The 15509-nt window shown below is 38.8% G+C and overlaps 2 protein-coding genes across 5 annotated transcripts in view; one reads left to right on the top strand and one right to left on the bottom strand.

Annotated features, from left to right (window-relative positions):
• The window catches only part of Runx2 (RUNX family transcription factor 2), a 209290-nt gene that overhangs the window by 18841 nt on the left and 174940 nt on the right, over positions 1-15509 (top strand). The window lies entirely within an intron of this gene.
• Supt3h (SPT3 homolog, SAGA and STAGA complex component) overlaps positions 1-15509 on the bottom strand; it is a 333205-nt gene that overhangs the window by 313693 nt on the left and 4003 nt on the right. For both annotated transcript variants that reach the window (XM_021186140.2, XM_021186139.2), the window contains exon 2: positions 9286-9386. In XM_021186140.2, coding sequence (XP_021041799.1) covers positions 9286-9386 — 101 coding nt within the window. The remainder of the gene's footprint in view (positions 1-9285; positions 9387-15509) is intronic.

Genomic DNA, 15509 nt, shown 5'->3' with positions numbered 1-15509 from the left:
CTTTTAAAAAGACAATTATAGTTGCAAACAAAGAAGAGTGGTAGGCACAGTGTACAATTTTAAAAATAAACAAACAAACATGTTTTCAATTTAAAAAAACTCACAAAATCTGAGTTTATGACCAAAGAAGCTAACATTAAAGAATTAATCATTACATTAGGTAGATAATGTGATAACACTCAGTAGTTTAGGGTTAATACAGATAAATTAACCTACAGTGAACAACTGTGTTTTTAAATAAAGTCTATTTCATTGATTTATTTACACTTATGAAATGTCTCAGTTTTCTTTTAAAGATATATATATCTCCATGTTTTCTCACATTACAAACATGAAGCTTCGCAACCCTAGTTACAATCTTTGGATAATCTGTGCACAAAAGAAATACCTCAACATATAACACAAGGACAGAAAATGAACCCAAAAGGAATGGCCATCACATGTAAAAACAGTGCACTTCAATAACTACAATCATCTGAAACTAAAACGCCACTCAGATTATACTATATCTACAGCTTTCAGAACACCATGGCCAGGCCGTGGTGGCGCACGCCTTTGATCCCAGCACTTGGGAGGCAGAGTCAGGTGGATTTCTGAGTTCAAGGCCAGCCTGGTCTACAGAGTGAGTTCCAGGACAGCCAGGGCTATACAGAGAAACCCTGTCTTGAAAAACCAAAAATAAATAAATAAATAAATAAATAAATAAATAAATAAAATAAAAACTTTTTAAAAAGTAAAGAACACCAAGACCTTAAAGACCTTTAATACTTTAACTGGGTTAATAAATATAAATGCAACAGGCTATGCTTTTCATATATATTAGAATACTAACATCCCAGGAAAATGCACATGGCAGAAAAACTTCAGTAAGAAAACATAATCATAAGTGACTGCCTTACATAGAGAAGAGTGGTGATTTTTCTGAACAAACCATCAAAGCAAGGTCAAAGTAGAACTCACCAAGCTTAACTCATAATGAGGACTACACTAGAATCTTCATTAACTTCATAAAAAATGTGAAATCTCACTACCCCATGAAAGCTAAAACAATACACAACAAAATGGCATTGCTTAAAGATGAAAATAAAAAAGGGATTCCAAGAGTAGACATAGACTTATTAAGACTGTACATCTGTCATTAAGTCTCAGTCACTGTTGTATTGCTGTGAGGAGACACCACAATTAAAGCAATGCTTATGAAAGCAAGCATTGAATTGGGGGTTCATACAGTCTCAGAGGCTTGGTCCATTATCATCATGGCAGGGAGCATGGTGCTAGAACAGTAGCTGAGAGCTACATCCTGAGCAGAGAGAGACAGAACAGAGGAGCAGCCTGGGCCTGGCCCTGGCTTCTGAAACTCAAAGCCCACCTTGACTGACACACCTACTCAGCACAGTGTCACTCCCTGGTGACTAAGCATTCATATATAAGAGCCTATGAGGGCCATTCTTATTCAAACCTCCATATTAGCATACACACATTTTTGAAAAACTACATTGGATTTTTAAATTCATGCCTCTTTTATTTATTGGGTTTCATTAATTTAATGAGCCGATCTTTATTTAAACATTAAAATCATAGTTTTTCAGTGTAATCTCTAAAATAGTCTAAAAATTAGACAAAGGGTTATCTCTGCCAGTGATGTAAATAAGAAAGCAAAAACTGATTAATATTCTAGGTCCATGCAACTCATGATCAGTTCACGTTGCTGGTATTCTCTCTTATTGGAAATGAATTTCTTCTGATTTGCCTTTTAAACAAAGATCCTTGCTTTAAACTAATTTTAAGTAAAACTAGAAGGTGACTCAGATACACTCCATTTTCAAAGGTTTCACATGTCATAGGAAAAACAAGTCTTGAGCCAAAACTGCAATCAAAAGTAATGCCACAGCCATAACACAAAAGTGTATATAATTGGGTCAAAGACTTTAATGTACAATATTGTAAACTCCCAAGAACATGGTCCCACAAAAGCAGTAGTAAGTCTAAACCATGAGACATGAAGTGTTTCCAACAGAGTTGGAATGTGAAGTGCATCCGTCAGATTAGGTACCCTGCATGCTGTACTCACTGCTAGATATACAGAACCAGCCTACCGTAAACAATCAATGTTTGAATGAATAAACAAAAAGCATTAGTAATTAGTATACAAAATATTCTAGAACAAATATGGCCTAAGACCCATTTGTTACACCATAAGGATTACCCAGAATAGTAAATCACCTGCATGAGATGATCCGAGTGCACACCACTGAATTCCACTGTCATCATGGGGACGCTGCTTACTTCACAGAGCAATAGCAAACAAAGCTGGACGCCCAGAGGTGCTACCGTGGACTAGAGGTTTTTAATGAGAAGGAGAAATGGGAGGGAGAGCTAACTCCAAGGTAAAGAATTACTAATGAAAATAATGGCTGGCTTCTGAAAACTGCTAAGTAGATCACCATGTCTGTTAAAGAAAGCTCATGGAGCATGAAAGCAGCAAAGCTTGCAGGGTGAAGGGGTTCTGTCCATTTAGGTCCCAGTTGTATAAAATTTAAGACATCCCAGTAATGTCTAAATGAATGAAGTTTTCAGAGCAATCTATAACAACTGATAACATGACTTAAACATGACATGCCTGGGATTAATGAAAATGCTTCATCGTTTTAAATGAGTCCGATATTGTAGTGCCATCTCAAATATAAAGGCAGAACGAAAAACTAAATAAATGCTGACAGTTTGAAAATTAAGGAAAAACAAGAATTGATCAAATGAACACTAATTAATAGCAAAGACAGTTGAAAGGAGTGGAGAGCTGATATTCAAAAGACCAGGTAGTAAGTCCTAAGCTAACTAAACAGCTACCCTTGGACAAATCAGCCCTTTTCTACATCTTCGTGAATCAATAATGGATGGACCTAACCAATTTCTAAGACACTCAGATTTCCATTCAGTCAAAATAACTGACACTATTAAAAACAGTTTTCTTTGTCTCTGAATACCAAATCAATTATCCACATTTTAAAAAGAAAAAAAAGTGCCAAAATTCTGTTCTATCCCTATAATTTAACAGTCACTTACACAGAGTTCACTGAGCAGGTTACTATCTATGCAAATGGTTTATGCGCATTACCTGACTTATCCACCTTAGAGATGAATATTGTTCCTTAAAACACTGCAGAAAACAGTTGGACTCTGCCCTATTTGCCAGACTTTACTATGCTGCCTCCTCCTCCCACCATCCACATGGCGTCTGTAAATATAGATCTGTCAAGGAAGCAACAAAGAGGACTTAGCTAAATCAGAACTCTAAATGCAGAAAGCCACACTTAAAACTACTTTCACGCATGTAAGACAAAACACAAAAGCAACGTAGTAAGAGAACAAAAAACAAAACAAACAAAAAGAAAACCTCACAACTGAAATGGAGCAGTCATTTGAGTTTCTAATATGGAATCGTGGTCTAAGAACTATCTGGGGCTCCTATTTCCTTCCTCTTCTACTTGGAAACTTTTAAGATTGCAACTGTTGCCTCCCCCCTAGAGGCTGTCCTCCCAAACACAATGTCAGTATCACCACAACTTCACATCTACCTACCAGACACCTACAAGATGCCAGCTAGAGCACATCAGGAAAAGGTTTAAAGCCCTGGAAACGGACTGGATGAAGACAAGCTGTCGGAAACTACACCGGGGCCTTTTGTGGGAAGATTACCAGGCCTTTCCTAAGAATAGTACCTGGTGTCAGGCGCACAGATGGGGCAGCACAGGAAGTCAGAGCAGACCTCAGGAGAATAGCTCAGGCCGACGACCCTCTAAGCTCTGAGCACTGCTCAAGCGCTACATAAATGTACAGAGCGCTGAAATCTCCAATTCTTTCTCACACTTTGTGTCCAAGCTGACCAACTCAATTGCGTTTTAGACCTCACCCCTAGGCTGGGTCCTCCGACTTGTCAAATTAATAACCTCCTGTTACATTAGCCCTTCAGATTCCCACATCAGCCCAGTGACCTTGGCCATCCAGTCTTACGCCCAGCACAGTGTGTGCCTATAGGAAACGAGTGGCAGGCAGCTTATACTCTCTGTGCCACCTCCTTTACTACATGACAACCCTTCAAAACTCTAAGCAAGCTTCCTATCTCCCAGCATTGCCAGCAGTCTGGTCTACACCTGTTGGGGCTAAGACAGTGAGATATGTCGAATGAGGACAATAAATCAGCATCCACCAAGGGTTGAAAACAATTAAAACTGCAAATAGACATGGTTTAACAAAGAAAACTAGTACAATTTACCATAGAACAGACCTAATGTGGCGCCTCTGAATCACCCTAGAGTGTCAGCAGGGGAAGCCCAATGAACTGTAGTAAACTATCTGTGTAATCTATCTGTGTGAACTCCATACCCCTGCAGGCTGTTAACCTACAGTAGAGACTTTTACTGAACTGGTCAAAAGAAGACACGTTCTATCACTTTTCTTATGTTTAAAACGATTATATTAAATATACTCAGCCTCTTAATTCCATTGAATGGACACTGATATTTCTCTATTAGTCAGAATGCAGTATTACAGATCCATTTTTAAAAACTGACCATTTAAAACTGACCATTTCTGACATTCAAAAATAAAATCTCTTCCATGGTTTAAAATTAAGGTGATAAATTGGCTGGGTTTTGCATACTGCAGTCACAGCACAATTCTACACTCAAGCAAGAAAAACAAATAGTAAAGAAGACTGAGAAGTTTTTCGCTCGGTCTCTAATCATCCACTAGTTAAGCGGCCCACTCATTAGTCTGGTTGTTTTTACTGTTTCTATCAGGGGTTGTTTCAAATAAACTCTCGAAATGTAAAATTACTTCATTAATCAACTTTAAAAGTAAAATGGTTTGCAAAGACCCATGCCTGAAATCTGAGAATACAGCAAAAAAGCATAAAAAGAAATGAAAAATGAAAGCCCTTAAAATTTGCACTTAGAATTTGTTTTGGAGCTCGTTGAAATGATTCCTAAAAATTCATCTGGAAGCATAAAAATAAGAAGGGGCCAAAAATATTTTAAAAAGAAAACTTATGTGGACAGACTTGAACTATAACACCAAATATTAAAACACATTAAGAAACTCTAATAACTACAATAATGCAGTGCTGGCAAAGGAAGAGGCCACTCTGTGGAGGAAAGCAGAGAGGCAAAAGGAGCCACTTATTATCTGATAAAGGCAGAGTTTCAGCTGTGAGGGAAGGAAGGCTTATGGAATTTGTGGTGGTGGGGACACTAGCAAATGGATTTAAAGCAAAATTGCTTTCACTTAGAGCCCTCCCTGACAACAGAGAACAACAGCAAAATGGACTAAGTGTTAAACTGGGGAAATCAAACCTGAATCCAGAAAAGTGCATAGGGATTGTGTGTAGAGATTGAGAGGACATCAGGGCAAAAGCAGAAGCAAGACTGTGAAACTGACTAAGCTAAGTTTTTACAAAAGGAAAATTAACACACTTTTAAATCACTAAATAATCCTTAAAAAAACCGAGTGCTGGGTAGAAGGAAATGCCAAATGGGATCCACAAGACAGGAAACTTTTGAAATATTAGAAGTTCCTAATAAACTACAGGAAAACAAGAAGATGGTAAAAATCTATGCTAAGAATAAGAACATACAAGTGTGCACACATGCACACACACATATACAATGTAAGTGACCAATATATTTTGAAACTCAGTAGCCAAGCTTTAAACATCACAACACCATGTCTCTACTGTTATCAATTTGGGGGGTGGGGGGAAGCTCTCAGAATGAGACAATAACGTAAAGCAGTCCAGCTTCCTTGGGGGGAAACTTAAAAATTTGTACCAAAAGGGGCATTAGACTGAAAAAGTATTCTTCTTTGACTTTAAGGTAATAGGTACCAAATATTTTATTTCGTATTTTTAATAATACTGGAAAACCTGGAAATAACAATAGGGGATTAATAAAGTCTAAGAACACACACATTGTTCATCATATACTTAGGAGGGAGGCAGACATTACAAAAGCACAATAGTAACTAAATATTGCTAAGAATCATTAAAAAAGAAAAAAAAATAGAAAAGCTAGAGATGGTTCAGCAGATAGGAGCACTGCCTGCTCTTTCAGAGGACCCAGGTTAGATTTTCAGCACCTACCTGGTAGCCCACAATATCTGTAACTCCAGTTCCAGGTGATCTAGCACCCCCTTCTGGCTCCCGCCAGCATCAGGCAAGCAAATGTTACACAGACATGCAGGTAGATAAAATACCCGTCCACATGAAATAAGAAGGAATAGCTGCCACACAGCCACAGCCCTGGTGTACAACTTGCCCTTGGCCTTGGCACGGGTTATAGCAGACTGTCTTTGTTTCTCTGCCTGTGTGACCTTGCTGCCTCCTTGAGCTTAGGTAACTTAGTAGCTGTTCAGTTTCTTTAGGATGGAGCACTTGCTTCTGTTTGTTAGGGCAACCACTTGGTAGTAACAGAACTGGGCAACTTTCATTGTAATTGACAACCAGATACTTGTCAGTGATACCAACCCTTGGAAAAATCCTCAGTAGTGTCCCCGGTTAGAGAGCCTGCAATCCAAAGGCAAGCAACTTGCCACTAGCGAGTGAACACAGAAAAATGGCAGGACTGAAAACAGCAAAACAAACAGGAAACAGCAGGGGTAAGGATTGGGAGTGAAATCCTCCCAGCAGGCAGGGATTAAGTCTGCACTTCCTCATATGAAAAATGCACACAGCCAAGTCCTGCATGTTCTATGCAGATCCCATTTGTATACAATGTAAAGCCTGAGGTTTTTAAAGTCATAGGAAGTATTAGCAAACTTAAAAGGATCCCCTCGGTTGGCTCTAGCTCCCTTTCTGAGGTGAAATTCATAAGGGGAAAAACTTAGCCTCTCAATGCTGAATGTACTATTAGGAGCGGCCTCTCCCTCAGGTCTGAAATGAAGGAAAAGTGCATACTTATTCCAGAGTCACAGCCAACAATAACCTTTACATTCTGAATCCAGCTTAGGTAGATCGCTTGTGAAGATGTGTGCAAAAGTATTTAATAAAAAATGCTGAATTTACTTTTCCTTTTCTTTTTCCCAACTTTCTTAAATGGTCTTAGGTCTATTAGATACAAATATTAGGCACAGCCATTCCAAAGTTTCTGTTTTCTTTTTATACAGAGCTAGTTTTATAGCTCAGAGGTCGACTTCTGCATAACCTAGATGGTAAATATTTTCAGCTTCATAGTCACATGGTATTTGCCACAAATACCTAGCTCTGCTATGTAGCATGCAGACAGCAGTGAGCAATGGCTAGAAACAAAGGAGCATCACTGAGGGCTAGGGCAATGTCATTCACTGAGACAGTCCCACAGTGTGCTGACCCATGCTGTGCACCACCTGGCCTGCACCTACTAACTTACATATTGTTTTCATAAGTTCTATGAGATTAGCTTTAAAATACTTGATTTTTTAAATGAATATTGTGAAAAAAAGGTCAAATAAAACAGTGAAAGAATAGCTTGTCAAATTTAGATAAAGGATACATGAGATTCATTATGCTATGATTATAAGAATCTGAAAATATCCAAATTAGCAATTAAAAAAGATTAAGTAAATCAATTTAGTGTCACAGAAAAAATGATATTCATCACCTTATCATAAAGAGCACACTTAATATTTTAAATATAATTCATATACCATAAAAGTGATAACAAAGCCGGGTGTGGTGGCGCACGCCTTTGATCCCAGCACTTGGGAGGCAGAGACAGGAGGATTTCTGAGTTCGAGGCCAGCCTGGTCTACAGAGTGAGTTCCAGGACAGCCAGGGCTACACAGAAAAACCCTGTCTCAAAAAAAAAAAAAGTGATAACAAAAAGTACATTACATTGTAATGAAAACTTAAAGTATATATATAAACTCTTAAAGTTTTCCATAATTTAAAATATAGGCAGGCTCACAAAATTCAGCTTCTAAATTAGTGCTTTTCCCCATCTTTGCAATCACAGAGTGTTATCAGTTTTTTAGTTTTAGAGCATAATTTTTATAAGAGATCATATTTCATATATAAGCTTATTAATTTTCAAATGAAGGCCTAAATTTTTATTTCTCAGTTTTAAACTCTAAGAACTAAATATCTATAGATGACCTATACAACCAAGGTTCTCAAAGATGCTCAGTAAATAAGACTATAAAGAGATGCTGAAAGCAAAGTCTGACGCTAACTATGATGCTAATGCTTTCCTTCACTTCCCCAGACTGGTTATAATAATGTCCTCCTACTAACACCGTGATGGGAGGAGAAGGCACAATCAGCCACAATCGGGATGTAAAGTTAATTAATTAGTTAGTTTTACAAACGCTTTCAATGTGAACAGTTTCTTTGAAGCATGTCTCCTGAGAAACTATATGCAATCAAATGTATCAAAACTGTGCTTTGAAGGATCATTACCACACAGTATAGAGGTAACCGGGTAAAAAAGCTATCAATACACACATGGGGAAGACATTTAAACTTCCCACAGAAATAGTCTTTTATACCGCCTGATCAATCACTGGGAAAGAAGTGCTATTGCCTTGTCACCTCTTCCTGTAAGATCCCTTTGTCCTGAAGAACTCACTAAGAACTCAGTCCTTCAGGGTTCCCTGTCTGCCACCCCAGCCAGTTAAGAAGGTAGCCTCCCTCACTGCAAGCTGACAATCACCAGCATGAATTCTTAAACAAATGTGCAATTCCTCAAAGATTCAACACGTGTGATTTTTTTTAATGCTTTGCATTTCTTTTTTTTTAATTTATTTATTGTTTTATTGGATATTTTCTTCATTTACATTTCAAATGCTATCCCAAAAGTCCCCTATTACACCCACACACACCCTGCTCCCCTACCCACTCACTCCCACTTCCTGGCCCTGGCTTTCCCCTGTACTGGGGCATATAAAGTTTGCTAGTTGCATTTCTTACAATAATCTGAAATGCAATGGTTCAAACATTATCAAAATTTAAAACTACTTTGAATCAGGCTCACAGAATTAGGAAAATTAAGAAAAACTGCAAACTTCTCTGAAAACATTTTGACTATCCACAAAAAGGAGAGCCAGTAGCACTCAATTTTCAAATACAGTGCACCACCGGAGCACTTTACCCAGTTCTGCTGGTCTTCCATGGAGCTATTTAAATGTCAGATTATTTTACTTCTGTTAAAATACAAATTACATTAAGCTAAGGTTTATACATTTTATTTCAATTTTCTTCTTCACCATTAATCAGTTTAAAATAGCAACAGTCATATTGTGTAAAGACGTACTCACATCATACTCTGCAACTCGGCCGCAAAGCTTATAGTCTTCCCTGCATTTCTTCCACTACTTGAAGTGGTAGTAGACATCGGGCTGGCTGCAGCATTATTCATCTAGATTAAAAGGAAAAAAAAAATAAAACTTACACTCATAGAAAGTACACAAAATAGAGGCAATTTTGAATTCAAAAAGTATAGAAACTTTCAAATTTCTGATTAATTTCAGTTATGTATAAGTTCAGTTTCCTTCTACTCAATGTCTTTATTCAAATGAGAAGTAGTGCAGTGGAGAAACTGTTTAGTCAGCTCAGGTATCAAACTATGTGACTAGGACACATCCAGTAACTACTCTACAGTAAATAAGAGAACTGGAACACTCTTTAAACTATTCTGGCATAGTTCCATAGTTCTGTCCTTCCCCAGAGTATGGCACTCCACCCAAAGTCTCATTAGCAATTCTTCAGGGAGGGTCCAATAGCCCCTTAACACGCTTTCCCCCACTTCCATCCAGATCCATGAAAACAAAGGTCTCTTAGAGAGCTGGAGAGTTGGCTGTGGGCACAGTGCTTGCAAGCACAAGGACCCAAGTTCAGAACCCGGCACACCTATGAAAACTGGCTCAGCAGCAACTCCTGTAACCCAGCACTGGAGAAGAGAGGGGCAAGGGTAGATCCTGGCTGTCCTCTGGCAAGTAAATTAGGCTGAAACAGAGAACACTAGGATTTGAGATGGCTTTGAGGACAACCTATCCTGCATTACTATAAAATGATAATAGAACTATTGCTGTAGTCGGCATGACACTATATACATAATCATTGCTGAACACTGTAAGCACCTGGGACTAGTTGTAGCACCTACTCTGGATATTTTTCAAACAGAAATACTGTTCTGAGTAAAATGAATAATGTGCAGAAGTGGCTAAAGACAATCTGGTATCAACCTCTGCCCTCCATACACATGCATGCACCAGATATGAGTATGCATGTTCTCTCTCCCGCTCTCTTTGGGAATACCAGTTGAGAGGCCATTGAAAGAAGTTCTTATGGCCGGGCAGTGGTGGCGCACGCCTTTAATCCAAGTGCTTGGAAGGCAGAGGCAGGCAGATTTTTGAGTTTGAGGCCAGCCTGGTCTACAGAGTGAGTTCCAGGACAGCCAGGGCTACACAGAGAAACCCTGTCTCAAAAAAACAAACAAACAAAAAAAGTTAAAATGTTTTTTAAAAAAAAAAAAGAAGTTTTTATAACTATAATATACAAAATGAGAAAACTACATCATAATCTAGTTCTCTTTTGAATCAAAGCCTACAGTAGCAATTCAATCAATAGATCGGAAGTAGGAATTATAGTTTATAATCTTATGAGCAAATAACTCATTCAATTTAAAATATGGCATTTTCCTTATTAAATCAGGCTGACATTTCATGAGAAAACTAGCCAATCCTAACACATGCCTTTTTATTTACTGTACTAGCCAAAGAACTAGCCAAAAGAACATAAAACTCATTGAAGTGGGTAAAGTATCATTAGCATACAATAAATACACAATGAATGTTACTTCCTAGGCTTATGTAAACTTTGGAATAGCATCATTTCCCCTAAGTTAGAAATTAGAAATACTCTGTAAATTCTATGTCAGAGCATGCAAACTTAAGAACATTGATGGAGCATGTGGCAGAGGTTTGGGCATAGTCTAGTTGGTAAGGCAAGTGCTAGAGTTAGTGTTACATAAAGGGGTGGGCCGTTCAAACCACTGCAGAACACAAAGCACAGGCAGAGAACAGAACCTTCTATGGTGACATCTGACCTGAAGATGTGGAGAGGCTGAGCTGAGCATAGCCTGCATTAACAGGAGACAGGAGACCTCAGCCTGGCGCTACCTTACCCGTGGAAGCATGCGGCTCACTCCTGCGCATGGCCTCTCTTCGGCCTGTGGAAACACTCTCCCACTCTGCACATCTCGAGGACAGCTCATTACCTCCTCTGGCATCCGCGTCACTGATTAGCTTTCCCCACACAGTTCCTGGCAAGTCACACAATGTCTACCTAGGTGGCTGTCTCCTGAGGCCCTCTGGCTGACTGCTAGACTCTCAGGAACAAAAGAAAACAGGTTTCACCTGATTTCTGTGAAAGATATGAGATAAAGTAAAAAGGAAAGTCTGGCATAAAGATCTGATTTCAATATTTGGACTCAGAGGCCTGGGTTCAAGTCCCAGCTCTGCCTCTTTGTGAGGACTTTAGAGAGGTTATATCACTTCTCGTTGCTTCCATTATCCTGTCTATAACATGTGAACAGTGGCCCTACTTCTTAAAAACTATTGTGACAATTTAAAACAATCTTGATACAGTAAGTACACAATAAATGTTAGCTATTAAAATAAAGACCTCTAAAATACCCCTAGAGCTGACAAAAGCTTTTATATCAATATGGAATACCTTTACTTTAAAAATGCAAGTCTGAAAATGGGTTCTAAAGAGACCTCCAGAATTCATGGAATAGTACACATTTTATAAAGTCCTTTGACACCAACTGCTAGGCACTCTACCTATATACCCATCTCATCTTCAACACTCCCTGTACTCCATGATGTACAAGCAGACAAGAAATTGACTTTCTTCCCCTCCCACTCCACCACTACCGCCTTCTACGAATTCATCTCTTTCATGCCTGGCTCATGCTCCACACGGACACAATATGTCCAATTAATCTGATCAAATGTGTGGAACATGACAAAAGTCACCGAGGGAATCTAGATGAGGGTCACGCCTCGAGGACAGAAGGCTCCAGAAGAAGCTGCTCAACTGCCTGAGACAGGCCATTTTTGAAAAGGTGATGACAAAATTCTACAGCAAACAGCACCTTGATTATAGCATAATAAGTAGGTAGACATACTTATATGTGATTATGTCTAAAATACCCCAATACTCCTCTGACTTATGCTGAGTGCCCTAGGGCCCAGGCTAGAATTAAAAAGGGCACAGAGCATCTGTGCTCTGAAACACAGGAAGAAAAGAGAAAGCTTCATTCAAACTGAACCTACAGCCAAACACATAAAAAACTAATACTAAGAAAGACTACCACTTTCCTTTAAGCCTGAATTTATTCTGGTTTTTCACAAAGACTTTTGAAATAACTACTATTTTTTATCAACAAAATAACAAACAAAACTACCTACAGTCCCATGTTCTTTTTTGTTTCTGAGAATCTCATGTATTCTGAGATGGCAATGAACCTGGTAGGCAGCCGCCCTGGTGCTGAGCGGCTCCACCTCCTAGATGCTGGGATTCCAGGCATGTGCCATCAAACTCCAGCTTGAAACTTAGATACAAAACAAAACAAAACCGACACACCCTCCCAGCCCATGACTAGGGGAAAACAGGAACCACAGATCCCTACAATGAGACCAGCAAACAGAGAACAGTTTTCCTTTTTCAAGGACCTTCCCCAGGGTTCTCCAGGTTCCAACACAAAGCCTGGAGAAGGGTTAACCTCAGCCTCCTAAAAACAGACTTTGAGTTGGCCCATTTCACATTTGATATGCGGGCCATACTGTGGCCTTCGACTCTGGCCAAACCTTTGAAGTGAGACTCTGCTGAAACAGTGTGTCCCTCTGCTGAAACAGTGTGTCCCTCTGCTGAAACAGTGTGTCCCTCTGCTGAAACAGTGTGTCCCTTTCTTCAGTTTCAAGTCCAGTCGCCTGGATTTGAGAGTTTTTAACTCTCTCAAGAGGACATATTTCATAAAGCCAATTTATACTAAGATAGGCCAGACCCTAGGTCTGATGGCCAGCTCTTTTTCAGTTGTCTCCCCATTAGAAATATTTGCTGTTGAGATTATTTATTGGAAAGGGCCTACATCCAAATGTATTACAAACATGATCAGCCTTTCACAGACAAGTGAATTAATTTCTAAGTCAAACAGGTAAATAACATTTTTCTTGACATGATGAGCTGATAGCTCATTAGACTCTCCAAAATAATTCTTTCCTGTACCCACATTTTGTTTGATGATTTAGATAATTATTTCTTTAGACATTAACTTCTTTACACATCAAAGTCCTATCATTCCAATGCGTTATTTCCTTTCTTCTAGACATTTAAAAAAAAAAAAGTCTGTTAAAAGCAGAAGCACTCAAGTCAATTTTCACTAATAAATACAGTTAACATGGAACTGAAAACCTACTGTAATCTTCTCAGTGGGTTAATGTCCTGCAGTTGTTTCAGCTTTCCTAGGAGATGCAGCTGCTTGCCATATTTTACAAAATGAATTCAGATGTGCAGATTGAAAGCCAGATCATTTCAGCATGCCAGTTTATACGTGGACTCCAGGAAAAAGTTCATTTCTGATTACTACTGTATTAACCGGATCACAAAACCAAAAGCCAATGCTGCGCCACATCTGGAAACTCCCATTCCAGAAAATAAAAATTTATGTTTATTTAATTTAAACATATATGTGTGTGTACGTATATACGCATTCATGCATGCAAAATTCCTTTCATTTATAAAGTATTGCTACCAAACACAAAAGGTCCCCATTGTGGTAAAGGGTAAAGATGGACATCACGAAAGTAAATCAAGTAAAAGGCTGCTGGCCGTGTCACTGGGTGCCCAGTAAAGAGCATACTCTTGTTGACAACATGACCATAGAAGACAGCCATGAAAAACATCTTCCATCATATACCTCACTCTGAGTAGTTTCTGTATCCTAGAAGGAATATCAAAATTTGAGATCTAAGTCTAATGGCCAACCAGCCACTAAGAGACATAATGGAGATGACCATTTCTTCTACTATATCACTGGCGAGTAACGTTAAGTCCCATCTACAGTCTCAATTCTAAGACATCTCACATAATATAAATAAGTTTTTATGATTAGTAATGTTTTGTAAAACCTAAAGGTAGGAAAAAAATCATAGGTAAGTCAACATTCTTACATACTCCATCTTTGTCTTATTGTTTAAAAAATGAAGTTATATCATAATCTAAATTTCTACTGATATGAAAATTACCAAGTGATCAATCACTACAAATGCAGGAACTCAAAAGGTGAAGAATATTTATAAAATGTCTATAGTGTGCAGAATAACACAAGTTTTCTAGCCAGCGTCTTGGCCAGAGTAGAGCACAGGTGGCAGCGACTAGCCAGGTTCCTGAGCGAGTGCTCTTTTCCACTTGAAATCTCATGAGCAGAACACTGTCTCCTGCACCTCAACACTCTGGCTTCCACATGGCCATCCCTAAGCTCTGCTTAAGTCAAGCACACCAGGCTTCGGCTTGAACCCGCTTAGATCCCAGCACAGCTATGGCATGCTCTTAAGGTAACGTACTGTAGCACAATGTCAAAAGGGGGGATATCTGTAGCTTATGGCACTCAAGGGTTTCTCTAGATCAAAAGTCCAAACTTCCAAGTTCCTTCTACAAAGCAGTTTCAGAGGCCTACAAGCCACACACATGGTCAGGTAGCCCAGCAAAACCTCATTTCTCAAGTACCAATTTCCTCTCTTTCTCAATACTATGGCAAAATGCCTAGCAAAAGCAACTTAAGGAAAGATATATTTTGGCTCACAGTTAGAGGGGATACAGCCAGTCATGATGGTAAGGTCGTAATAGTAAATAGTCATACTGATCCCTTGTCAGGAAGCTCGTGTCCCAGGTTTGTCATAATAATAGATAGTCACACTGATCCATGGTCAGGAAGCAGGTGCAAATGAATGCTGCTGTGCCAGGTTTTCTTCCTCTTTGCTTTGTATTAAGTTTGGGACAATATCCTATAGGATGGTGCTACCCACATTCAGGTGGGTCGTCCCTCCTCAGTTAAAGTTCTTTGTAAACACCCTTAGAAACAGACCCAGAATGTGTCTTCAAAATTATTCTAAATCCAGTCTCATTGGCAATGAAAATCAAACATCACAACTGGATAGATAATACTATCTTAGTGAATGTGAGTTATTTTATTTTCATTCTAAGCTTCTGTCCCATACTGAATCCCTCCTCCAACAACTGGTAGGTGCGACATTATCTCTTAAATGACATAGAAACAGAAACTCATAATTGACTTATTTCCCTTCTCTCTCTATAAAATATAATATGCCTTCTATTCCCTCTTCTTACCATAAAGGCACTGGCAATGTCTTTTTTAAAGTCCAAATTATATTCATAATTATTGGGCACTTACTAAAAGCCAAACATTTCTATGTCCTCAGGAAGTTATAGTGACTAAACAAAACCAGAGAGAGAG

The sequence above is a fragment of the Mus caroli genome, chromosome 17 (genome assembly GCF_900094665.2).
Source record: "Mus caroli chromosome 17, CAROLI_EIJ_v1.1, whole genome shotgun sequence".
Lineage (NCBI taxonomy): Eukaryota > Metazoa > Chordata > Mammalia > Rodentia > Muridae > Mus > Mus caroli.
The sequence above is the reverse complement of the archived record's forward strand: the minus strand, read 5'-3'. Positions and strand labels throughout refer to the sequence as shown.